The sequence below is a fragment of the Battus philenor genome, unplaced genomic scaffold, assembly GCF_028537555.1.
Source record: "Battus philenor isolate CCGP_79_NKW_IND1 unplaced genomic scaffold, ilBatPhil1.0.hap1 SCAF_12, whole genome shotgun sequence".
Classification (NCBI taxonomy): Eukaryota; Metazoa; Arthropoda; class Insecta; order Lepidoptera; family Papilionidae; genus Battus; species Battus philenor.
The window spans coordinates 9786959-9814853 of NW_027181674.1; the positions used below are offsets into that span (position 1 = coordinate 9786959).

A 27895-nucleotide genomic window follows, 5' to 3' on the forward strand; every position below is an offset into this window, starting at 1 on the left:
AGGGGGCGGAGCCAGGGCGGCCACGCCCGTGCGGCGCACGCCCTGTACTTCACCCCACACGTTCCCGTCGTCGGCTCGAGCCGAGCGGCCAGCTCACTAAAACGATTTACTCGCAATCGCATCACGCGACTTCTCGCCATCCCGTAATTAGCTGACAGGGTGTCTTTCCGCGCACGGTGAATATATCGAGGTGACATGGTGCCGTGGTGTGAGATGTGTGCGCGGGATGCGTGATGCCTGCACCTTGATGCTCGTACTGGGACGCAGCCAACCCGACGTGTGTGACGTGCGTGACGTCCGCGACGTGCGTGACTTGGCGTGCTTAGTGCTTAGCGTGCAGCGTGACGGGATTAGTGCGAATCGTGCAGGACAGCCTGCAGCGTAGCGCCTAAGGGGCGCAGCGCTCAGGGTGGCGCGTGAAGGCATGGGAGCGCAAGGCGCGTGGCCGCGCGAGGCTCCGGCGCTGCTCAGCACGGCGCTGTTGTTGGGCGGCGCGCTGCCGGAGCGCCCGCCGGCGCCGCTTTTCACCATCGACAGCATCCTGGCCCCGCGTCCGCCGCCGCCTATACCGCCGCTGCAGCTACACCATCTGGCACATACCCCCTTCCACAGGGCACATGATCTTTTCGGTACGTAAGTAACACCGCGTACAAAACTACAAGATAATAGACTTCTAACCAAAATTTCGATTCTAATAAAAATATCTACGGTTATATGGATTGCTTACAATGGCTTACACGGTTATCGCTAAAACTTAAATTCCTGGTAAAAATTGTTATCATTAATAATAAATCACACATTAATAAAATAAACCATTTTTCACTTTAAGCTCCCGAGCAATCAAGTATAAATAATACTTTTATATGCGTTATAAGATTGTGAAAGTCTACCGTTGACATTAGTTTTTAAATGTTAACGTTAGTAATTTTCATTTATGAGGTGCGTCCTAAATGGTTTAACAATGAATAGGATATACTTTAAACTCGTATTACTTTCATATACTATGGTGCTACAACTTGTGCGTTATTATTTTCTATTCTTTCTACACAACAAATAAATCAAACTTTGTAAAAGTTTGAATATGTAAGCCTTACGAAAGTGGTTCACGTGTTCGGTCGTCTACAATTGTGCAGATTTTTGGATAAGTCCTCAGTTATGAAGGATACCGCCGCGAAGAAACATACACAACCTCGAACCAAAATCAAAACTCTGCGAGAAATCTTACAGCACCCTCTCTTCTCTTTCTCTCTCTCTCTCTTTCTCTGTGACAATACTTGTGTTCTGAAGATGGAACCACATTGCTAATGTATCACATGAATAAAAAATAGTAGTTATAGAAACCAGAGTTGCGGTTATATCAGAGATTTAAACTTACAAACTTCTGAGAAGGTTGAATTATGTGTTATCAAGCCGTTTAATGAAGGAACGGCTTTCGAGATCCTGTAAATACCTTAAAAAGATGATCAGTGCGGCGGTCATAAAATCGATTGTGAATCATCTAAAATTCTATCCATGTTATTGAACGGGTAGACTAATACTTTAAAGAGAAAAAAAAGTCGCGTGTCTTTGAACTTATTGATAAAGATATTTCGCAATAAGGGAAATATTCTGACGAATGAGCACCGGAAGAAATAAAGTATTGTTAAAGTGCAAGTGCTCTGTAACAACGGAGAAGTTCGTAGTGACAAATCTTGTCTTGTACTCTTTGCTACTTAAGAATTTTTTTAATAACAATATATCAAAACAAAACTATTGTATAAAATACCGTTCTTACTGGCATGGCGAAACCTCTTTTTCAAGCATCATCAGACTTGGTGTTCCAACAATCGATAAAGTCGATTCTGTGGCTTATCACCCACTTTATCGTGTGCATCAAAGGGCTCGTTTTCCGCATAACCGTTTACAAATTGTGAATATATTTTGAAAACGCCTATTTAAATAGCAAAAAGCTAAAATCTCCGCAAGAATTTGTGATCTCCTTGAAGAGAGTAACTTGAGCAATAAAATTTAGTTTTGAGGAGTTTCCTTGTAATTAACGAAATTCCAAAAACTAATCCTCAAAATGACTGAATATTTTAAGAATAAACTTTTGGCCTACAACGGCATAGAATTTGCGGTTTAATAAAAATTTATATCTATTTTTGGGTATTTTATTAAATAGTACATTTAAAGACACATTTTTATTAGAAAAAATCAGAATATATTTGAAACTTTGTAAATTAAAATATCTATCTTTAGATTAAAGTCATACATACTACTCATACGTTATCTGCTTATAATTCTTACTTACTGAGCCTAGACGTGTAGTTTTTCTAAAAATCAAGATGCAGTACTGGGTTCCTTGTTGTTGTAGGAAAATTTCATTGTAGGTACTGCTTCATGTATAAGCTAATTTGTAGTTTTGGTTTAATTTTAAGTAATAGAGAAAAACCTTTAGACATAAATATGTTGCGAAGAACAGAGTCAAATATTGAAGTTATTGTCAAAATAATTTCGCAGACCCTAAGTAATTGCAACGGACCGTCTGTAGAAGAAGAAACGCTACCTCTACTATCATAAACTTTGTGGGTGTGGCGGTCGCCGACTGGTGTCGAAGATTGAACTATATATTATTATAAGATATTCAAAATCAAACACGGTAATTCAATAACTAAAAAGTAACAAGAAACATTGTTTCCTATAGTCGTAAAAATAATAAATATTATATTTACGAACGTATTTAAAAATAGACTTGGTAAATTGATTGAACGATATTGTTTGGAAGCAGAAATAGAGATTGCTAGTCTTCTTATTCTAATTACAATTTTCTGAGATATTTTAGTATTATGAACTTCGTGGAATATCATTATGTTTCTATATTCACGTTTTTAATTAAAATGTAGAAATGCTTTTATTTAAAGGTATTAACAACAACATATAAAAAGATTTCAATTATTGAAATATTACAGACTATAAGATAATTATTAATTTTAGTTTTTTTGGAATACAAGAAGGTTTTGACTACATACCTTTTTCTTTTTATAATAAAAGTTAAATTAATATTTGTAAAATATAGACAAAACTGAATTTTAATTAAGCATTAAAAGTATTTTTAGTAGTGGAAAATTTTGTTACTACTTTTAAGGTTAGAGTTTATTTTAATTGTTGTTCTGCTGTATTAAATAATAATAAATTATTATCAAATGTCTAACAGGTATGTTTCCATGTGGAAGTTACTTATTATTTAAACTTATTACTCTTACAGTAAATTCATAAGAACATAAAAGTTCAAGTCATGTAGACAACCAAAGCAAAAAAATATCCGAAAAATTAATATATGTAATGAAATGTTAGGACTATAAATATATTGCGCGCTTGTACTTGCGATCACGGGCAAACTTCTGGGCAGACTGACGAATGCTCATGTTTCAGAAATAATACTTCATAAAAACGGTGCTGAAAACGAAAGAAGATCCATGTTTTGCTAAACTCAAGTGAATTGACTTAGAGTGCCTGAATTAGGTTTTTATCTGGGCGATTTTTTTCTGCCGTATAATTGTAGGTTTGAAGCAATACTCGTTTCGGGTTGAAAGGAACAGTAGTTATTAAATAGTATAATTATTGCATTACTGTACTGATACATTGCGTAGCATATTTGTGAAGCCGGTGAAGTTTACCTATTCTCGTAAAGTACCAGAACCACTAATCGTTTTTTTAGCATGAAAAACTACTAACAGTTAAACTCAAACAAACCTTATGGTGAACTGCAACCCTTGAATCTTTTTTCTTAAAATTTTCACTTTCATGGTGTTAAAAACTGGTACGCACATTGGTGGATGATACTATAGCATTTGCCGGTTTTGTGACCATTATTTGTAAGCAGCTCCCGTTATATCGTGGGGATTGAATCGGCGACCTAACAACGTAAGAGATTATTAAATAATTAACCACAGCTGTATTGCTATCGATATGTACTACTATATTATATTATGTTATGTTATATTGTATTGTATTATATTATATTATATTATATTATATTATATTATATTATATTATATTATATTATATTATATTGTATTATATTATATTATATTATATTATATTATATTATATTATATTATATTATATTATATTATATTATATTATATTATATTATATTATATTATATTATATTATATTATATTATATTATATTATATTATATTTGTTTAAATAACTTTTCTCTTCAAATAACCGACTATTTTCTGAATACCCGCTACTAGGCTATTATTACAATGACCTAATTATAGGATTGCAGTCATTTAAGCATTTTTCTCGATAATACTCCTCTAGCCAATGTTTATTTTTAGATAAACAGCTAGGTAGGTCCAACTTCGAGATAGAATCTAGCTCTAACTCGCAAAATCTAACTCGGATGGGCAGGTTTCGGACAGCGCCAAAATGTCTCTTTAAGTTTTCAAATATAACAATCCGCTAGACTGTTTACTGTTGTATTTACTTATTAATAATTTAACTAATTATAAAGTTGTAACAAAACTAATATAACATGAATCAAAACTATTTTTTTGCAGAATTCTGGAAATCCTCGGTTTTGTCTTCCCGCTTTTACGTTAGGTAGGTCGTACTTACATAAGTGTTATCCACTTAATAAACCTGAACTAAAAATTATACTTTTGCTTTTTTATGAATTTTATGCCGTAATATATATCATAAAATAGAATAGTAATAAGGAACAAAACTTTTGCTACTGTCGTTGTTAATCTAAATTAGACTAAAAACATTATTTTCCCATGAAAAACATTCATGAAATATCCCAAAACTATAAAATTATATTTTCATGTAAGGGTCTCAATCTATTGAATCTTTAATGTTGCGGCGACGGACTTACTTTACTTAAGTAAGAGCATCGGACGACCTCCTTGCCGCAGGGTATCCCTCACGCCGCCTTCAGGGCTGTATGGGGTGAAGACAGGGTTTATCTCAATTAAACTTTTTTTCCTTTTAGCAAGGATAATTTAAAGATTGATAACATCTTTAGGGAACTCCGATCCTTTTTGTTAAAAAAACGTTAGGTTAGGTTTTGCGATGATTTTTACTTAGCATGTATTAATGCCGTTCGGTATGTCTGAACTTAAGAAATTAAAAAGTAGAGAAACTACATACATAGAAAATATCTAAAAATTCAATGAAATTATTAGTGTTAGCTCATTATGTACTTTTTATTTTCATTTTTGTAAAAGTAGGATTGATACAATTGTGCGCAATAAAGAGTCAGTCTATTATCATAACCATCATGTCAGCAGATAGAAACCCGTTCGTCACGGTAATCGATTTTGCGCTGTCCGCATCCAGAGACTGCCCGCGACCGTATGCCGTATATGCCGTCTGTCCACCTAGTTCAATTCAAATTATAAAAGGTCTTACTTTTCTATGAACTCGCCGTTTTACAATGATGGCCAATTGATATGTAATTTATATCTGGCATGAAAATCTATTTTCAAATTCAATCATTTGTTTATTGACTAGTGTTTTATTACCGCTGAATTTGGATCGTTTACATAAGTATGGACACCAGCCCCATACCATATCACAGGACACTTGTTCAGTCATACCGCCAAAGAGGTATAGTAACTTCGCAACATTAACGTCCTCACAACGAACTCACCACACGTTATTGGTTTGAATACTTCTGACATAGAAATTTCGATCTGAATAAATCTCAAGACCGCAACCTAAAAGTTAACAACAAATTAAGGGCGATTGTTGAAACTAGCGGTACTCAATCTACCGCTGATCTACTATCAGCTTTTAATGTGATCAAAACTATAATCATGCATTTACGTCAAAACGGCAAATTACAAAACTTTGGTATCGCCGCACGAAATGAAAGTACACCATGATCATTAAGGTGATGATCATTGATGATGAACAGATGTATGGTTTGTTTTAAATAACAGATTTAACAATTAAGGAATTTTTAAAAGTATTGTCACTTGCGCCATATCGGATGAATCATTTTTGTTAGACGCTGACGCTGAGACCCTAAAAGTGATGGTCACGGTCTGGTGGTGGAGTGTCAGTGTTGTTTATCACAAGTTCTTACCAAATTCATACCATTACGGCAGATGTGTAGTGTGAGAAATTAGGCACAAGGACCGTGAAACAAAATGGATATGGGAATTGGAAATTCTGCGTAATTCATCGTATTCACTAGACCTTGTGCCTACTGTGTCTAATGGAAAATCAAAAGATATGTACAAGAAATGATTAACTTAAATATAAAATAAAACGTGGTTTCATACGACAAGACATAGTAAGTATTTTAAATCATATACGTTTTAATGCAAGGCTCAGCATTAACGTATAAATAAATATAACGTATTAATTTTCTTACGAGTACATCAAAATAATACACATTTTTTTAAATATATTAAATAAAAAAAACACATACATGAATGCTTAAATGACAATGCTATACTAAATTGTTGTTATTGTAAGCTACTTTGAAGAAAATTATCATATACGTAAACATTGTGTGTAAATCGATACAGCTTAGGCGGCGGGAGCTAAAGTAAATGCGGTTGTATGATGTGCTGAAAGCTACCGATAGCGCCTTAGCAATACGCCGCCGGCCTTAAAAGCTTTTATATTTCTTTCGGAAATAATACAATGTAATATCCCGGCGGTGGAAGTATGCAAAAATATTCAATTTTTATTTTGAGCATTAATATTACCATCGGACCGAAGCGAGGGGCGCTCGCGGCGCCTTAAGCTCGGATATTCTCGCTTCGGTTGCCGCACCGAATGTTAATTCTAATAGACGATGACATGTTCATGTTTCATTTTAAAATTCTGCATCCACGAGTTCATCACATCTTCTAATCGATATCATTTTTGCGTTACTAAAGTTTTTTGTAAATTTGTTACAGTATATTTTTAATTTACAACGAGGCACTCCGGGCATATAACTAAGTTCCTAACATATATAATGTATGTATATGTATATATATTTATATATTATCCGACCCGTCATCGTGATGATCTTTGAGGGAGGCCTATGACTTGCAGTAGGCGTCCACGGGCTAAAAAGAAGTCCGCTTTCCTATTCTTGAGCTTTCCTTGATTTCCCAGCTTTCCATGTAATTCTTTATGATAGTCATCCACCGCAGTTTCGGTTCATCTGCAGCGTTTGCTGTGCATGTTCGGGTTGTGTTGTTCCGATGTACGCGCGTGATATTTTATCGAAATGTGGTGTGTTTGTTACTTTCCAGACTTTAGAATTTTTCAATTCTAATGTGTTTATTGCATTGGGTTCATCACTCGTGTAAAAAATTTTCGTCAATTATCACATCCTTGTTATAACAAATTATTTATTATCATCATTATGTCAATCGATAGACGTCCATTACATATACAGGCAATAGACCTAACAAACAATTATTTCTCATTATTTTATTCACTGTTAATTTAAATCGGCTATTTAATAAAAAATATCGTTGAAGCCATAAAGGTAGATTTTTTTACATATTATTTATCACACAAAGTAAAGTTTTGCAAAACACCAACGGATATGTAATTAGAAAAATGCGTACTAATTGTCGTTAATTTATGTATCAATATTGCTAGTATGTAATCGGACTAATAATTTATTATGTTAAGGCGTACCATTTAAAACCAAACGAGAGTCTTATTCGCTATCGTTAAAAGAAAATAAGCTGAAACCATCTTGGTATTAATTGTTTTACAATATGTTTTTTTTGTTATTCTTGGTACAGTCGGCCGACAGACAAGTGTCGCAGCTTTACATCTTCTATCAAGTAAGTCTAATATTCTTTAACGCACTTAATGAAGAATAATATTAATTATATTCTTTAATGCATCTACGACATATAATAATGTTGGTTTTGTGGTGCGCTACTGTTGTTATCGTTCGCGACTACATTTGACTGCATAATGAAACATCAGATCTTCCGTAGAAAATTAAGAAGGACTTATGCTTATGCGTATATTTTTCCTTAGTAAACGGCCTAAAAGTTAAGGGATTTCTTGATGACCGTGATCAAGTCAGGTAAAGATTGAGTAGTTTAGGTTAAGATGAGACGAGGTTGCGTGAGAGATTGGTGCTCGCAGAGCCGCCGATCTTTGTCGAATCATTTACGTTGCCTTGCAGTATTGCGAATAATGACATCAGAACATCGTGGCGGTTGAGGTCCTGCATAAGCAGCCATTGTCGCCTAAAGAGTAAGTATACAAAGACATTTCCTTGTGTTGTATTGCCAGTCGACCAATTGGCCACGTCGGAATCGAAGTACACTCGTGTATCATAGAGAAAGCCAACTCTCAATGATTCTAGATAGAAAAGTTAGTGGATTAGCTTTTATCATTTGGTTTCCTAGCGTTAATACTTTCTAAGATAGTAATATTATCCCGGCAATAGCAGCCGACCAAGTCGAGGTTCAGTCTCTTATTGGTCCTAGTCACTTTATAGAGCGTCCGCTTAAGTGATCCAAGAGTTTGGCGGCTTCCCAATCCGATAAAATTGTAGTAAGTAACGGCTCGAGCCGTAGCACCCCAGGGAGCCATCGAGTTTCACTACTTTAAAAGCGCCTTCTGCTCTCTGCTCCCTCGCACTAGCGGAATCTGCAAATGCCACTTTAGCAACACTGTAAGCCAGGTCAAAAATGTGGTACTGCGTTTCCAATTAGCGTCTCTTTACTTGCGAATTTATCTGATTATCTAATTAAATTAATTAGTTGCGGCAAGCCGTTATGCATAGGCTGTCTTGTTATTTCAATTATAATCTTGCCATTTTAAAGAATAGGGAAAATTAATGGCAGATTTTTGACGGAATAATTATTTAATCATAAAAACGCGACCTTATTTGTTATTATGTATGGTGTAGCTTCGATTGAAATTTTTGATTCGTACTCTGTATCCACCGATGTATAAAAGTTCACACACTTAAAAAAAGTAATATGTTATGATGTACAACTGTTTAGAGCTTCCCCACAGAAAAGTGTATAAAATTATCATGCAAGCTGAGTATGTAATCAAATTGCACACTAATTATAAATTTTTAGCTGCCATAATTGTATGTAAATTCTTGACACTTGTTCTCGGTTTAAATTTTTGTATGAATATATTTGTATGACAGAAGTTATAGTGAAGTTAAGTGAAATAATCGTTTCAACCTTAGGATGTTCACTACAGCACATATCACATAGATAACAAGTAATACGGACACTATATATGTACACGATGTTTGTTGTGTATATGGTTATCATACTGGCGAAATATATGATTGTCTAATACCAGTTATAACGTATATTTTTATGGCATTGCAGTACCATACTTTTTTGTTATTATGTTACGTTAAGTTTTTAAAGCTTGTTGAAAATTATACGCACTTTAAAATTTTCATTTATATCGTCTGAACTTTATGATAAATAAAAGGTTCTGAAAAATTCATAACCTTATCAGTGAAGAATTTTCCTACGAAAAGAGTCGTCGTCGTTTTCGCCTAAAAACGCTTAATACTAGGCATAGGCCTCCCCCAAGAATATCTATGGGGAACATACTATTACCGACACCCTTGGCAAGCAGGTTTCCGATCGCAATTTAAGATTATGGGACGCATAAAAGCTACGTCCATCCTTTGAAAATTTGTTTGTGAGCAATCTTGTATGATTAATGCAGAAAGTGTGAATTATTTAAGATTGTATCCCGGGAAGCGAACCCGCGACCTACAACCGCAAGTCTCACTTCTCTACCACTGGGCTATCACTGGGCTATCATTGCTCAAAGAAAAGAGTGACTTGCGTAACTCGGATGATAAATGTCCTGAAAGTTTAAAGTACTGTATTGAGGTCAATCGAAATAATTTTGAATGAATTTTATATATAACATTGAAATATATGACATTCATTAATTATAACAAGTACACTAAGTAATAAAGATCTTTTGTAATAGAAAAAAAGCATTATCTGTTTTGCAATGGTTATGCCTAGACCAAGATAGACAGTTCATACATTAGACAGCAGTAGTCTCGTGACTGATAATATAATATCTTTTCGTCCGAACGCACGTACACATTGAGTAATTATATAACATATTAGTTGTTTAAGACTTTTTAAGGAAAAGATTATAACGACACCAAAAACCGAACAAAGGTTTGCATGTTGGATTAAGAGCATCAACATTTTCTCTGTTAAGGGACATCTGCGCCTGTGTCAGTTGGAAAATTTAAAAATATTGTAAAACAATAACCATTCAAATGTGTCAAAACAGCTTGATTGCTCGCAAGCCTAAATTGTATTTTTCTGCATTAGTAAGGTTCATTTATTTTCACAGGAGTGAGCGGCGTGGGTGGAGCTTCAAGCGCAGGGTACGCAGGCTTGTATGGTGGGTACGCTGCCGCTGCACTGGCTGGACTTGCGGGTCCTCCTCCCAAGCGAAAGCGCCGTCATCGGACCATCTTCACCGAGGAACAGCTGGAGCAGCTGGAGAGTACCTTTGATAAGACGCATTATCCAGACGTAGTGCTGCGAGAGCAGCTTGCATTACGCGTCGATTTAAAAGAGGAGCGAGTGGAGGTAATTACTTTTTACATTCTAGGATGTCAAAATCGTAATGAAAAATTTCTAATTTCTTTTTAATATACACGAAATGCTAGTGATAAAATGTAAATCGTTTTCGACATCATATCAGCCGATAAACACTCACCGCATAGACATCGTGCATGATCACCACAATGACCGGTCTAGCGCTGCCCGCATCCATTGCCCTCTCGCGACTTTAAGTATGTCGTCGTTCCACCTAGTGCAGGGACTACCCACACCGCGTCTACCGGCTAGTGACAGCCAATTGAAAAATTTTTGGCCATCGGTTAAGATATGATGTTTTCACTTTAAAATAAAAAGCGCTTGAAACATAACACCTAGTGGATTTAAAAACGCAACTTCATGTTGTTATGGATACTGCAATCAAGGAAGATTATTGAAAATTTAAGAGTAATCAAGTATTGATTAAACTTTAACAGTTATATTTTATTCAGCTCTGTTTGAATTAATTGTTACGAGGGTGCAACCACCCACGTACCGGTAGGTATATGTGATTAGGTTGACAAGGCGGAAAGTTTAGAAGTGGTGAAGGGCCAATATGTCAACAATACTGACGCGACGTCTTTCCGGGAGTACTCTGTGGGTGGCCAGCCTCGAAAAAACTATTACTATTACACAGTAGACGCAGTAATCAAATAAACTCTTTCAAATGACTAGGCTTACGTTTTCGCTGGTTTAAACTGTCAACACTAGATAGATCATTTATTAATAAAGTTGAAAATTGTGAGTGGAAAATTAACGATAAAAATTTATGTAGTAAGATAAATTTTGCTAGTAATGACACTACGTAATACTTTTTGATATACGCCATAATTCAGTAAAATATTATATAATTTAAAAATTACTTTATTATGGTGCCCCTGACTACGTTTATACGGAAGTTTATCACGGGCATCCTGAACCCCCGAATACATGCATTCGCATGTCGGTTTTAGTTGAACTATGTTAGAAAATGAAAAATAATATCGCATTTATTTTTGATTTAATAAAATTGCATTAAAGTTCTTATTTCTATCCATTTTCAGTTTGCCAGTGGTGTTTTGTTGAATGACCCTTTTTTAATTTAACCATTTAATGTAGTTTAATGTAATAATTCTTTAAAAATTACTGTATGTTAATCGTCATAAAATAATTAATACATTTTTATCCAATAACTGTGGTCGATCAGATCAACTTTCAAATTACAGCTACATACACTTATAATTTGTTTAAGATATTTGTGCAGCGCTCTATTGATAGAATTTGGGATGCCGAGTTGCATGTTGTTTGCGGGCTACCGGTGTTTAGTAGTGGAGTGTGTGCCGACCACTCCAACGAAGCGAGCCACCCAAGCGACGTTGTGGCCGCATGTACTCGTCCGCGTTTCTTTACCTGCCCCTGATTACGCAAATTTGCTGTTGTAAGGTAACAGATCGGCTCGCTGCTAAACCTGCAAATAACCAATATTTCTTATGTTCGCTTTTTTATACTTCTTAAATGCAAATAAAGCCTAAACAAATAATGTGCTATTATGACTCCTACATGAATTTGCGTTACCTGCGTTAGCACCACTGAAACGGTTTTTAAAAACTATTCCGCTATTTAAAAGAATAAATTTTCATAGATATCATGACTTCCCACAATAATTTTTAAATCCCTCAAAGAGAGTACAGCATAGCGCAAGTAAAACGATCAACGCCTACCAATTTACTCGCACGCGTAGGTCTTCAGGACAAAAGCAGCGGCGACATGTGAAATTAACTTAAGTGTAAACTTTTTATTAAAGAAACCTTACTAAATCACAGTGAGTTCACGACTGCGTAGAATTTTACGTAAGGGCAAATAAAAAGGGCCGCGGGGCGGTAGCGGAGCCGCCGCGAAAATTAATCTGAGTTAATTAAATTTGATTTATTTATACCGGCCGGGCCAAGGGAGCGATAAAAGCACAACAATGGGGCTAATGAGGGTCATTTCTAAGGCTTTCTCTCGAATAACAGAGTTTTTTCGATTTATGAAACTTGTAGCTTGTGGTAATCGATAATAGATATTCTTTGTGAAGCTATACAAAGGTCAACGATTAAAAAATAATCACCGAATTTCATTTTTCGGACCCGTTTAATCGGTTTGGAGGAATTGTAGCATTTTCTAGATTTTAATAACTGGAATGTTAATTTGTTGCATATCAACTTTTGCTTTACCAGTATTGTATGTCTTTTTAGTACATACAGTACACTGAGAAGCTTTGCGTTTAGAGTTATTTAAGAGTAATGGTTTAAATAGCGTTGCTATTTATAAAAATAAAATAATAATAATACTATAAACAAAACACAAATAACCCAGACCAATATTATTTCAATGATACTGACACTGAATAGATAATACATAATTAAATAAAATTATTGTAAGTTATTGAAAGTAATAATGATCCGTGCCAAAAAAATTACAATTGCAAAATATAATATTAATGTTAAAAAAATACAGAACTCATTATTTAAAGCCATACATATAAGTAAAAATACCATTCAAGATACGTTAAAATACGAACTTTATTGATACGAGAGTTACGTTAGAGGTTTTGTTTGTTAAAAATCTAAGTCGTGATGCTAAGTCAGCGCCTGCCATGTAAAATTATCCACAAGTTATTTCAAAGTGTAAATTACCATTTATAAAACTTTATTTATTAATAGCATGCACGGTTGATAAAGTCAACAATAAGACTTTCGTGCTAGATTTAATGTGCAGGGCTTACAATTATTTTAAAAAAAGTCAATACATATACTCAGTTGCGCCGTGGTCCCCGTTATTTGCACAGCAGCAATTGGAAATTGCATTATTAAAACGCTTTTGTTTAAGCATCACAACACTTGCCGAAAATCGAGGTTATGGGAACAATAAAATGTTTTGTTTTTGAATAATGCTTATATTTGTACTGCCTTTGTATTATGTTCGGAACTCGCTATAAGTATTTTTAAAATGATTCGTGAATACGCTAATTTAAAATTATCTCCTTTAATTGAATTTAGAACAAATCAGAGCACTTAAGAGACTATATGTTTAAATATAGTACATAACTCCCTATTAAACTGTGCTTGTCACTTAGTTTTCATAATAATAATAAATAAATTTAGAATGAAATTAGCTGTTCACATTAATTAAGGAATCGAAATTTTGTCATTCTGTATTTTAAGATTACAACATTTTAAAATAGAACAAAATGATTAATAGATATTATTTCCAGCTGATGATCAAGCAACAGTTTTTTTAAGAGGAAAAAACAGAAAGGACCGCACCCCGTCTTAGTCCTTTGTTATTAGCTGGTTAACATTACCACCACATCTTTTATTAGTTGTTTATAAGATCCTAATTATGATATAATTATAACAGTTATAAGATATTAGTTACACCTACATTCAAAAGTAAGCACCCCGGATTTAATCAGACAATGTTCGCAATAAAGATCAACATTGACACGGCGCTGGTTTGCCCGGGGCGCACTCGAGACAAGTCGAGATTACATATCCCTTTAATAATTAATTTGTGTAAAGAGTTGGAGCGTCTGCGCCTTAACCGTACTGTGTATTGTCTTTTTATTAGCATTGCGCTGCTCATTTTTATAACGTTATGGCAATTACATTAAAATTATTAATGAAAAATGAAGATTGGCAGTTATATTTTAAACCTATTTGTACAAAAATATTTTCTTACACCATTACTATTATTAATTATGTTCACGAATTAAAGTAGGAAAAATATATAGAAATGATCATCAACACCATGTTAATGTCAGCCTATATACGCCCACTACAAGGCAGAAACTTGCCCATAAACAGATTTTTTATATATCTATAAGACAATTTCTCTCGACTATATAAGTATATGGTTCAAATAAACAATAATGCGTTGTTCTGAAAACAATGATTTATTTTAAAAATTTTAAAACACGTAGGTAGGTAATAATAATTACTCACTTAATGTTTTACACTATTAACTTACACCAAAACAGTGAATCGACGTTATCATTTAAATTGTAGATTCCTTTTAAAAGTTAATTTTTTTATTATTTTTTTTAATTTTCATCCTGACACTTCAAATACCAACTGCTTTACCGACTGGCGACCGCAATGGACGCAATCACAACACAATTATTAACAGCGCCATCTATGAAGTGTCGAGGTTAAACAGCTACTGCTTTACCGACAGCAAATAAGCGCGGCACAATACAAAATAGAATTATTAAAGAAACTAGTTTCTTCACATAAATTTGTAATATTATAGTAATTTAAATTCAAAGTCGATGCTATAAAATTAGTACATTATTATTACCAACATAATTAAACCGTGTTAGTTATGACATGATTTCAGACAATTCAAAGAAAAACGTGATCAAGTCCAGATTTAAATAAAAAGTTAGTGATTATGTAAGTAGTCGTTTATTTAGTATTTTTTTTTTGGACTGGACTCTCACTGCTATCAAAAAAGCATTTGCAGATTTCGCGGGTTTGACCCGACTCGGCGCGGAGGCCTGAGACCTCTTCGAAGGTTCGCTTGTACATTATAGTTTCACCGAATCGGGAGGTTACCGAGCTCTTAGATATTTTAGGTGGACCCTCCATGAAGTGAATGGGCTCACGAGCCCCTATGAAGAGGCATTGGCTACTTCGCGTTGATTATTAATTAAAACTTCGTCGCTATTTATAATCCCTACAATCGCCCCATCCCAACCAGTACAAATATCTCACCACGCAACGTGATGCGTGTGTTTACCATAAAAAATCATTTTTAATTATAGGTGATTTCATAACGCGAAAGAGCATGTTTTTAATGTTTTTCTTAAAATATTCTCAAAAGTAAAATTTTCTTTAATACCTTTATCGATACCGGTCATAATAAAGCGAGAAATTACCAATATCTATTCCTATATGAAAATAACTACATAATGCATATCGATATTCCTAAGATCTTTCTCCCTGCGAAAGTTTTCCCGTGTGTCTACTCCTGGCATCGCGAAGTATGCCATAAATAGTCGGAAACAGAGAACTTATTCCATTCACTCATCACATCTATGTATACTTATGATTTACAATAAGACTCATATCAAAATTAACACCCGGTGCATTCATAGGCCATGCTTTCTTCACACCGAAACATGTGGAAAAATATTGTGGGAGAAAATTGCACAGAATTGAAAAATTTCAGAAACGTTGCGCATTTAACCTTCGCTTTAAATTTCGAGCGTTTGGAAGTTCACGTTTATTTATATTGTTGGTTACCAGTTGCATCGGTCAGCATTGATCGATCACAAAATTAATTTTACTTTTTAATTTTTATTCGATAAACAAGGTGATCACTCTGAAATATGTAACGTTATTTTTTATTCTTTTGGAATGCGACAGACCCTATAACGCCTTGTTCTACAAAGTTTGTTAAGACAGCTGGTATACAAATATTCCATTCTATAATTTGATACCTTTCACGGCAGATTCCTCTGTGTTACGAAATATTATACCTTACATAGTCTGGTTATAAATATTGTTAAAATTCAAATAAAAAAAAAACAACCATTTTGAATTTGGAATCTGTCATTTTCATATGATTGGTCATTGTGTTTTCCTATTTTCGCCCCAATACATTAAAAAATATTTTGTGATATTAAAATAGAATGGGGTGACATAGAGAAATGAAACGCTGTGATTGCATTACATAAAGGTATGGTGCTAAATACAATTCATTAAAATCCTCCACACCCTTGGTATTATTCAAATATTTGTGTAACGGGCTATTGATAGGCTGTGTAACCTCCTCTATTTGTAACAAAAAAATATTTGGTCGACCACGTAGTGTTAGTTCGAAAACGGCGGTCAATGCAGTAAGGAAAAGAATTCGAAGAAATTTTGTCCAAAAACAAAAGATTTTATCTCGGGAGACAAAGATCATGTGTGAGCAGGGATCTTTATCCCATGTCTCGTATTTTAAAAGATGACTTAGTATTTGCAGCTTATAAGAGACGCACTAGTTATTTTTAGCCGATATTTTTTTTTAAAAAAAGGTGGTAAAATCGAAATAGCTACTTAAGCGGTACGCACGGGAGGTCACAGAAAAATTTTGGTTACAGGTGATAAATTTTTTACAATTGAATAATAATTTTAACAAAGATAAAGACCGTATTTAAGATTGAAAATTCTGAAGAAGAGTCTTAACTAGTCAAAAAAGTACATCGAGCGATGCGACTTCAACGATGGTTTGGTTGTGTGTTAGCTATGAAGGAGAGACTGAGCCATATTTGTATGAAAAAGGTATCAAAACATCGGCACAAGTATCAAGATACCATTTTTGAGGAGGCAGTTAAGCTCTCTAACAACTCTATGTTCAATAACCAAGAATGATCCTTTCAACAAGACTCGGCGCCAGCTCATAAAGCTCGGTCTACCAAATCTTGGTTAGAAGTGAACGTTCTGAACTTCATCAGAGCTAAAGACTGGTTGTCATCTAGTCCTGATCTTTATCTACTGGATTAGGATTTATGGCCAGTTTTAGAAAGTAAGGCTTGCTCTAAACGCCATGATAATTTGGTGTTCCTAACACAATCCATAATTATGGATTGGCAGTGAAGAATTTTATCATAGAAAGAAGGTGTGCGCCTGTTTATAACTGGTCTCAACGTTTAAGGCACTGTATTACAGCCTATGGAAACCACTTCGAATAAGGTTTATGTATTTTTGTTTTATATTATTGTATTAACCTAGCCCTCTGTGTTAGTAATATGTTACGTACAATAAAAAAAAGGTTTTTCTTTGTTACAATACATATGGCAAAACTGTGTATATTATAGTCTAACAATTCTGCTTGATACCTATTAAAGACCTTTTCTTTGGTCACTTGCAACGAAAATAAGCAAAATCTTACGAAATCATGGTCACAGAAGGAAGTTAAAACTCATATAAAAATAGGATTTTAATTAACCGAACGGATCAAACGCGGTCCAAATGACGTCAATACCTATCCGTTTCATCATGTATGTTCAATAATTTTAAATGGTTCGGCTGATATTTAGAAATATTAGTTTTTTTGGAAAATATCCTATTCCTACAGAGAACTTAATGACACAACGCAACTGTTAGGCCCACTCGCGTAATTTTCTCAAGCTGGCTGAATACTAGGTCTCCTGTACCTTGTGACTGGACTTAATCATGGCTGTTTAAAATTGTAAATAACATGGAGGCCAATATTTTTTATAACAAAGTTAAATATTAACATTAATTTTGAGGGCCTTTGCAATAATAATAATCACATAACCTTTTTTCTTCCAATCTATCTACCAACTGGGGTTATGCATTCCTCATATACGTGGCAGCTACATCTACATAATTTGTATTCGTACATTCTTGATTCGCGAACAGATTTAAAAAAAAAATTAAATGTATCTATCGTCCAAGTATGGCTGAGGCTGATTTTAATAACTCTAAAAAGAACGTCCCGTGGCACGAACAGAGGACCGTGACAATAAATGCTACTGACAGCGCTCAAAGACGAAAAGTGGGCGTGGCGCTCCGCCCAGTGCCCCAGCTTGCTTTCTCTCCATACTGCAACCCCCTCCACTTTTATTGGGCTTAGGGTTCTTTTACACTGACGACAAGCCTGTAAAACGCACAACTGTAAAACAGTCTATCTAAGAGAAATTACTCATGCACTTGATATGAGAAAGTAATTGTTGCAGCTAACAATTATTTACGACCTTTCGTCATCTTTATTTGTAAAAAAATTAATAACAATTTTTTAATAGATGCTGTAAATATCAATGTCCTAACTTTTGACTATACCATTTTTTTTTCAAATTTGTGTCATTGGATTAAAAAAAATTCGACAAAAATATTATGAAAACTTGAAGTAGTTTTTTATATCATTGATTTGAACTATTTGCTATAAAATACTCCTTGCGAGAAATAATAATATGAACAATGATGATAATTTATTTTAATGTAAGGCTTGTTCTGCATAAGTATACAACTGTGTAGGTACTTCAGGGAGAACTCCCCATAACCGTTGCGTTGTAATAAAAGAGATACACTCGCAGCGTGTTACTAAGTAATAAAGAGACGCCATTTTGTCCTTTACATCCCCGTTAGGAAGCAACGTAACGAGAGCAGCGAACCGTCGTTAAGTGATCAAAGACTTCTCCTTTGTCCCGTTTCACGGACTGTGCACTTCTTTGATTACTTTAATTGTAGGCTTCATATAAAGATCCGCCTTCCGGTTTAGCCTTTCGTGAAATATGTACATAGAGTACATTTTGTTTTTCAGTAAGTTTTAGTTTTTTTGTTAAAAAAAATTAAAATTTTTATACCTGTATAAAAGCATTAACTTGGGTGATCTTTGTAGAATGTTACATTAATTTATGTTATTTATTATAATGCGACAGTCCAATAACTTGAAGCAGTACTGTCTACAGGGAAAGATGGTAAAGAATAAATAATTTTTCCAATATTAAAATAGGCCGTTCTTACTTTATTATTATTACGTTATTTATTTTTTCTGATACCGTTTATTTTAGATAGGTATGTAATATATTAATTGTCGGCAAATATGCTACATGATTGGTCTTGTACGGTCATAAATTATTGGCATGGTATGAAAGACACAATATTAAATTTAAAAATTCATAAAACGAATACCTGATAGGAATTATTTTTACTTTGCCCTAATATTATAATAGCAAAACATATGTAACAAAAGGTATAACAACATTTTTATACAAGTATACAAATTAAAATAATTTTTCTCAGTAAAAAGTTAACAGTTGCACGGTCTTTGCGTTCGAAGTTATAAGACAGAAATTCGATTTATATTTGATATAATCATAAATACAATGTGTGAAATTAAATCCTAGTGTTTGTTAAAGGTATTATTTAATCTGAATAAAATGTAGAAATTACAGGAAAAGTAAACATATTTGCTAATTATGTACAAGTTGAAAAGAATAATCACGAATATAGAAGTTAGCATCAGAAAATTCGTCATAATTCTTTTACAAAATTTCGACAAAGAAAAAAAATCTCAATTGCATTTCTAATAAATGGAATCAGATATTTGAACAAAATTCTGTTAAACATTATGAAACTACCATTAATTAAATTCAAAAGACATATTAAAAATAAATTGACAATAAAGGAATATTATTCATCAATAAACGAAATTTTAAATGACATTTAAATCTGAATCCTTAGCAATGATGATCGCTTGATTATTATTTTTTTCGTTTAAACTATATCTGACAGAAAATGTTTACGCATAAATCAATGTTATTAAAATTTTGTTTAAAAGATGTGTTGTTGTGGAGTTTCTTCCCCTCAACTACAACACCTTGCGAAGCTGAGTAGAGTTAATAATAAAATAGAGTAAATGACGATAAATAACAGCCATGTTAAATGTTCTAAAATAAATGCAATTTAATCTTTATAGGCATGATGATAACGGAGTGTTAGAATAGGACATATGCTGAAAAAATATGCTGAATTGTATCTTAGCTTAAATATAAATATCACACGTCATAGTACGTCACGAGTGGTATAGTGATACTATCGAATGTTTATAAATAAAAAAATATTAATCCATTTCATACTACGGGCGCACTCAACACATACATTCCGTAAACATACTATACCTCTCTTATTCAATAAATAAATATCGATTATTGTTTCGCAGACTTCGATTTCGATAATCCTAAATGACACTCCTGTAGAAATCGAAAGCTAGCAAATCGCAATTTTGTTAAAAAAATTTAAGTGTTAAGAAATTTCGAAAGATGTACATAAAAATTTAAAGACTATGACTACAAATTGTGTATACCTACATCATACACCTTTTCTTTTCATCTCCTAATTTTTCGATTACTACTTGAGTTGACAATGAAAGTTTTTAGAATACCAATAACTAATTCACGTATCAATTACTTTAATTAATTGTTTTTTTTAAGTAGTCTTTTTGACAAGTCATTATTAGATTCTGTAAAACGTTTGTAGTATAAAACAGTAGGCCCAGACTTTAGAGGTTTATTCCTCGATTTAGAACGCAGAAACCCCACTGTTTCCTCGGTATCTGGGTAACCACAATACAAAGAGTTTCTCTTTTAATTTTAGGAATAAATGAAAATTGGATGTTGCAAGGTTGGATCTGAAAGGAGGAAGATCAACAAGTCCTTATCTGCCATAGTCGGTTGTTCGTTGGGCCAAGTATGTTTATGCGTTGCCTGATCAAGTAACACTTTGCCACGTGGACGTTTATTTAAAACATTTAAGCAAAAACAACTGAAGCACAAATGCTAGTGTACCATTTGGCTGTTACTGTTTTCTTATCTTCGAGAACAATTGTTACATAATAGCCTATATAAACAAAGAACTAGGAGAACATCCTTCTTCCTACACTTCTTACTCCCTTAATTTTTAAAGGGAATTCTTTTGAAAGAAATAGTACAATATGAATATAGCATGTGAGGCACCAACGTCGAGTCTCTTTAACCATTTCAGGGTACCAACCACGCGGTGTTATTTTTATCAAAAGTCATAAGTAATAATATGAGGTATCCCCCGAGCAGGTAGGTAACTCTAGTCAGACTTTATGAAGTGCCTCAGAACTTCGATGTTAGCTTTTGTAGTTGCTGCTGAAGGATTTACCACAAGAGGATCATCACAGAAGCTATGAGAATCATTTTTTAGCCCATACCAACCATAAATAGTGACACGAGATGTAGATTTATTACCAATAGCTAACCCAAGTCTACCGTATTTATTGAAAAGTCTACGGGAAAAGCAAAGAAAATTGTCACGTGTTGAACCCATAATGATGTTGAAAGGCAAATTTTAGGCTGTCGTCATTTATAAATTAATGACAGAATGATAGTGTGCGTTAATTTTTTTTTTAATTTAATTTTTTTTTGTTCATTATTTATATTTAAAAATAATATTAAAGTAAAAAATTTCAAACCTTATATTCTCTTGATATTTCAATATACATAGAGTTTTGTGTGTATGTTGCAACATAAATAATATATGAATTCTGAACAATAAATACTGTTACGATTTTCTGTGAAATAATATATATCAGAACGACTAGTGAATAATAACATTTAGCAACAACAACAAGAAAGTAACAAACTTTATATTAATAAGTGAATAAACATAGGCAAAGAAATAAAAAAGGCTTTGTTGTTACTAATAAGTAGTAGTCTCTTTGGCGAAAGACTCTCCTAAGCCCTTCCATCTGAATCAGAATCATCAGAGAAATCCCCGTCTCTGGCTAAAGGTTTCGTTCCACCGTTAACGAGGTCGTTCTCTTCTTCTTTTTTTTGTCCCATTGCACCTAATCTCTTAGGCGTTTTGTCCATCTGGTGTTGTTCATCCTGCATTCCATTTGAGTAGTCTTACTATTTCCTTCACATTTATTATATTCGGTTTTTTCCTGATATTGAATATTAAGATGTAAAAACCTAAATTTGAAAACACTTTTTATCAATATTAACAACATAGTTTTATCAATACGATATATATTATTTCTGAAACTATCATTAATTGACAGCAAATGAGCCAATTATCCTGTATACATACATGACTCACATTATGTAATCTTTAGTGTCGACAATTTGTTAGTTAGGTTTTAGTTACCAATTAGATGGCATCGATGGCGTGACAAGATGAGTGATTTATATCAAGCCATTCTTGGTATCGGTAAAGCAATATTCGTGGCCACATCGGTCCCTGGACGGAGTATCACTCTATTATTTATAAACGCGTTCGATACGCAATACAAATTATTGTTTTCAAAGTATAACGTTTAGGGTAGCAGACTGTTTGCGGAGCGACCCTCGGGGCACCCTACGCGTTGAAGCACCTCCACGAATTTGACGCTTATCATACCTGCTATTAGATTTATTTTGTTGTAATACATTGAAACGTTATTACCATTGGGAAATAAAGTGAATTGAAGTTACCTCCTGTTAAAGCAATCTTTTGACAATTGAATTTCGATTCGACTGACGCATTGTGAGCAGATAGGTCTTTATAGAAACACGTCGCTATGGGTGTTTGCGTGCGGTAATTGATACGAACTGACAGACACCGGGGGTTACTTTTTCAGCCTCCGGTTGAAGAGGAGTAATGTTTTGACATTTAGCGAAATACGTCGGGTGTGATTTGGAGAGCCCTTTGTGGAATTATACTCGGGAATGGCATCTTTAATATTGGCTAATGCATTTCTCCGCTAATGGGCGTCGGAATACGACAGGTGCGTGAGTATTATCGCGGCTAAGTGCGACCTTTGAAAACAGATTCATAATTAGCACTGTTTACATTGTTGTAACAATTCATATGGCTGCCATATCAATGTAGAAATAGATAGGATTAATATTTTGGATGGTTTAGGGATGTTAAGAAAGGAATAGATATTTATGGTTCCTTGTTTCGGTCCACGAATGACTGGCACGTAGCGTATGTGTAATTTATGTTATATAAAACACATACAGACAAACAGAGAAGCAATAACGTCGTTTATTATCCGTAACATTTTTCTGAGAGCAGGCCTGTGTCTCAGCCATTGATTCACAAGGAAAATATGTGACCACGTTCACTTTATAAGTTACTTTATTTTTGTCAAATATATAACGTAAAGTAATAAAACGCTGATCCAATGTTAACCTATTTATATTATTTAATGCATTTGAATTCGATGCATTCGATCACATTGAAATCGAAATTTTACAGCGATCATTCTAGTAAAAGAGGAAGCATCCATTAGAATTAAAGAATAAATCAAGTTGAAAGTAATGCAGAGAAAATAAATTAAATCCACATAGAAGTACTGAAGGCGGATCAGACGTCCATTAATAAATCAGTTCGCTAAAACCGTAATTGTAATCTCAAACAAGGATCGGGGGGCGGTGTTTGGTGTAACAACATTATTACAATAAGTTCGGAACCGCCGCCTCGCCGCGCCGCGCCCTCTGCACGCCGCGCGCTAGTTCACACGCTTTCCTCTTTTCCCTCTTACAGATACGTTTTCCTCTCCTCCGCATAAAATTGTAATTTAATATACAAAAGTAAAATGTATTTTTTGACACACCTGTAACGATTCAAATGTACTATAATAATTCGTAATACTATGCCGAAAAATGAAAACAGAATCAAATGTGCAACGACCTATATGAATATTCATGTACCTATAATCTTTCACGATAGACGTTTTAGATATGTGAATACATAAACGAGATTTACACCCGCTATTCATAGTGGTGTAATTAGGTTGCCTGTAACCTACTCTTAAATATTTTAGGACATTACAAAAATTTATCGAAAATATTAATTAAATCAAATTAATATGTCTTAATCAATTATCAATCATGTTAATAATATACTATTTATTTCTTATATTGTAATAATTATAACAAAGGAAACACGACTATGTAAGGTTATGTCGAAGTCAGTACATGTGACAACAGTAGGCAGGCGTCGAGGCGTGGTGCATGTAGCCGGGGGCACGAAGATCCGCCCCTTCATCAGCTGTTGTCTTCCCACATCGTGTAAATGGTGGGGAAATATCATTTATTAATTACATAGCCCTCTGTCCTGTCTTTACTCTTAATTTATTTTAAGCTAAATAATCGAAAGTTTAAATGAGGAAGAGCCCAGTTTTTTTTAAGTACTCAATGGTACTTGACACCTAAACACATATTTTAGGCGTTTTTAAAGAGGCCACCAGTGAGGGTTTTAATTTTAATATTTATTTTATTCGTCTACTAAATTCTAGTACAATATGTGCATAGCCTAAGCATACTATCGGCGGCGGTTTCTATAGAATTTGGCAGTTTCTGAGTTCATTAATGGTGAACAATTGACTACTGAATTTTGGCGTATTGTAACAGTGAATTGATTTACAGCATTACGACAGACACCGCGAATAAAACATAATTGTGGAAATATAATTTATAATAATAAGTAACATTTAGTCTGTATATATGTGAATATATCTCTTAATCTTAGTTTAAAAATATTGATTAGAACCATTTTTTTATTTCAATAACGATTGTTTCTGTGCATCAATATTACTTAAATTAAGTTGCATGTTGAAGTTTCCAGACAATGTTCAGTGTAGGTAAAGCTACCGCCAAACCCAGCTTTGTGATAATTTATACAGAATAGTGAGTATAACACTTTTTAGAGCCAACACAGAGCAGATCTCTGTCACTTTTAAAATTATGTTGGGTTATTTTTATTTAATTACTCATCATCACTTTAGCAATAGGACATCCACTATTAGACATACTATAATTTAACTTGCCATTCCAATTATCTTTGCTTTTAGAATACATTGCTATGTCGTCCATCAATACACGTTTACTTTCAACATGTTTGAAAACTTCAATATCTATGCGCGTAGGATTACGAATAGAATTTAATGAATTCATTGGTTAAAGAACAGTAAAAGGCAGAGAAAAGAGTTAAATTAAACACAATCGCTGCGCACAAAAGAACGTGTTAATCTCTTCTTTCTAACGAAGAATCAATTTAGGAGCCACACGTACCAAGGAATCAGAAGTCACCCTGCAGTCTGTCGCTGGCAGCAGCCATATTTCGCGCTCGAGTGCCCATAAATGGGCTTGCGTTGAGCGAAAACCCTACTCCCGTTTCCCGAAAGTTAATAGGTCTTTTGTCAAGCCACCGGCCGACACTTGTAATGCAATTAACACCAACAATAGCGCTATCGTTAACGAAATCATTTTAATGCTTGTGAATGCTATTAAAATCATTAAGCGTAACAAGTTTAGTGACTTGTTTTCTTTTTCACTTTTTTTGTAAAATGTTTTGTTACACACAAATTATAATGTTAAATCTCAAATTAATTTCGTTTGTGTCGTGCAAAAAAAATTGAACTAGCTTTTATTGGCATAGCTGCTTAGGATAAAACAAACGCAAAAGGTGTCACGGGTCCGATGGCTTTGATTACATTATACTAGTTTCATATTAATTAAGGATCATAATCGACAGCATTTGCTTTGAAAGGTGACATTTTTGCAAAGTAATCAATAAACTAATACTAAGTTATAAAACTAAAAAAAAACTGCGTGAACAACAAAACGCTCAATTGCTTACATGTAAATAAAAAGTATCATTATGAATGAGTTTGGTCCGTGAATAAGAAATGTTGCCGAAAGCGTCTCGGCCATACTAGACACAAAGGCGACCACCCGCAGCCTGGGAACACCCCTGTCAACACTTGTATACACCTAGTCGAGTGGAAACCTCCAACCAGAGACACACATACCCATTGCCATTGATACACATTTTTTTTATTCTCTCTTTAAGTATGAAAGCCGTTCTTAACGTATGATACACAACAAATGTTATAGAATTTAATTGTAATGTGCCGGTAGCGGTCATTTTTAGAAGAATTGGGCTGATCGATTGTCCGCAATAACAAGCTGTGTAATTTTTTTTTGCATCTTTCTAATCTTGTAGTTTGAATTCAATAACAAGCATTGGATTATCTTTACTTATAATTCTTCACAAATGTAAGTTTCTTATCCAGCAACTTTCTAATTTACTGATGATTGAGTTACTATGGACATTAGTTTTAGATTCAGTAGATTTACAAAGCTGTATTTCATACCTATGAATATCCTTTTAAGTTATTTTCACTGAAAAAAACCGTCAATCATGAAAGTAATGAAATACGAATTATAGGAAACAGCGAATCTCCACCACTCTACGTGTATGTAGGTCCCAGTGATTACTTACTATCGAGTGAACTTGTTACTCTCATTATAAATTATATATATTCTATTCTCTATATTCTTAAGCAAAAGAGTAGCTATCTTCAATATGTTACGATAGTTTTAGTTAAATTTAAGGATAAACCAACCTGGCAAAAAATCTTTGGCACACAGGCTTTTTGCTGTAAATTGGAATGACCTTCCGTTTTCTTTACTCATCGTATGGTATGTACCGTTTGCGGTAACTTGGATGAACGATAACTGTCGTAAACATTTATATTAACATATATTAGTAATGAATTCCTAGCCCTGGTAAATAAAATTGTAGTAATGTCATCATCAATCCAAGCGCAAAGACACATTACGGTTTTATAATCTAATATTGGAACTTTTAATTGATATTTCACGTTAGTGTTATTAGTGTTCCAATTTTAATCATTCCATTCCATCGTTCAAGTTGAATTGAATTGCGATTCGATGTGAGTTACTGTTAGTATACGTATAGTTTCAACGAGGTTTGACGATGATAACTCTGTGTGAGGTCTAATATCGATTTGTATCAACTCGTAACTTGTGTAATTATTGCATTAGTTCGTCGTACCATCTTAAGTTTCGTATTAAAGCGAGCACAATCGCGGAGCTAATAGAGATTTTTTATACCTCATTCCAAGATAGTATGTCGTGATTCACTCGGATTAGCTGGCAATTAATGCTGTCGTATACCAACTCGAGCCTTATTCAGTTACAGATAAATAGCACACCACGTGCGATGCGAAGCTCTTCTCTCTTCCGATAAAGGAATCTTAGGTTCTGTTGAAATTCACAGGCACAACAACCGTAGCAATTAACGATAAGTGGATTAAATATTGACCAAAATAAAGAAACACAACTTACACAAAAAGCTAAGCGGGAATTAATTATCAAAGTGTGGTACGAAGTGATTAGTAGAAAAAGCGCTCCATAAAATAGTCAGGGAATCTGGGCTCCTATTACAACGGAGCTATAAAAACAAAGGCTGATACTTTGTGTTATGTTATGCACCAGAAGGTATTAATGGTCGTATTATCGTCTGGTAAATACTTTGTTCTTGTTATTTTAGCATTTGATTCTTTATAGTTTTTGTAAAAACATTATAAATGTTACTGAAGTATATTTATCATTCATATCATTTAAGGTGTGGTTTAAAAACCGGCGAGCGAAATGGAGAAAACAGAAACGCGAGGAACAGGAGCGGTTGCGGAAGTTGCAGGAAGAGCGAGCTTGCGGGAGAACACCGCTGCTACCACGCTCGCCAAGCTCACCGCATACGCCCGCGTCGCAGCCGCAACACGTCCGGAACTATTCCGACGACTCCGATTCAGAAGTGGAAGTTGCTTAAATATCTTCTTGCGACCTCGGGAACTGAAGGCGACGGACTAGAAAAATCAGTGATTGTGTAGTGTAGTGACAAAACCCTGTCAGTGCAAAAACACTTGAATAAACTTATTCGTTTCGTAGTACTTGTAAATCGATGCTTATAAGTAACATGTATTTTAGGTGTGCATTAAGTAAACGTGACGTGGTAT

The 27895-nt window shown here is 34.2% G+C and overlaps 1 protein-coding gene across 1 annotated transcript; it reads left to right on the top strand.

Annotated features, from left to right (window-relative positions):
* The first annotated feature begins 424 nt into the window (after positions 1 to 424).
* On the top strand, positions 425 to 27708 carry Gsc (Goosecoid). Its single transcript, XM_068776564.1, has 4 exons — positions 425 to 629; positions 10329 to 10570; positions 11105 to 11176; positions 27505 to 27708. The coding sequence occupies exons 1-4, from the start codon at positions 425 to 427 to the stop codon at positions 27706 to 27708; spliced, it is 723 nt and encodes a 240-aa protein (XP_068632665.1).
* The last annotated feature ends 187 nt before the right edge of the window (positions 27709 to 27895 follow it).

Excerpts from the sequence above, each read along its gene's own strand:
- Gsc (XM_068776564.1), top strand. The coding sequence starts at position 425 with ATGGGAGCGCAAGGCGCGTGGCCGCGCGAGGCTCCGGCGCTGCTCAGC. Across the intron at positions 10,571-11,104 it reads TAAAAGAGGAGCGAGTGGAG|GCGGAAAGTTTAGAAGTGGT; the intron begins GTAATTACTTTT and ends TAGGTTGACAAG. Across the intron at positions 11,177-27,504 it reads CGTCTTTCCGGGAGTACTCT|GTGTGGTTTAAAAACCGGCG; the intron begins GTGGGTGGCCAG and ends ATATCATTTAAG.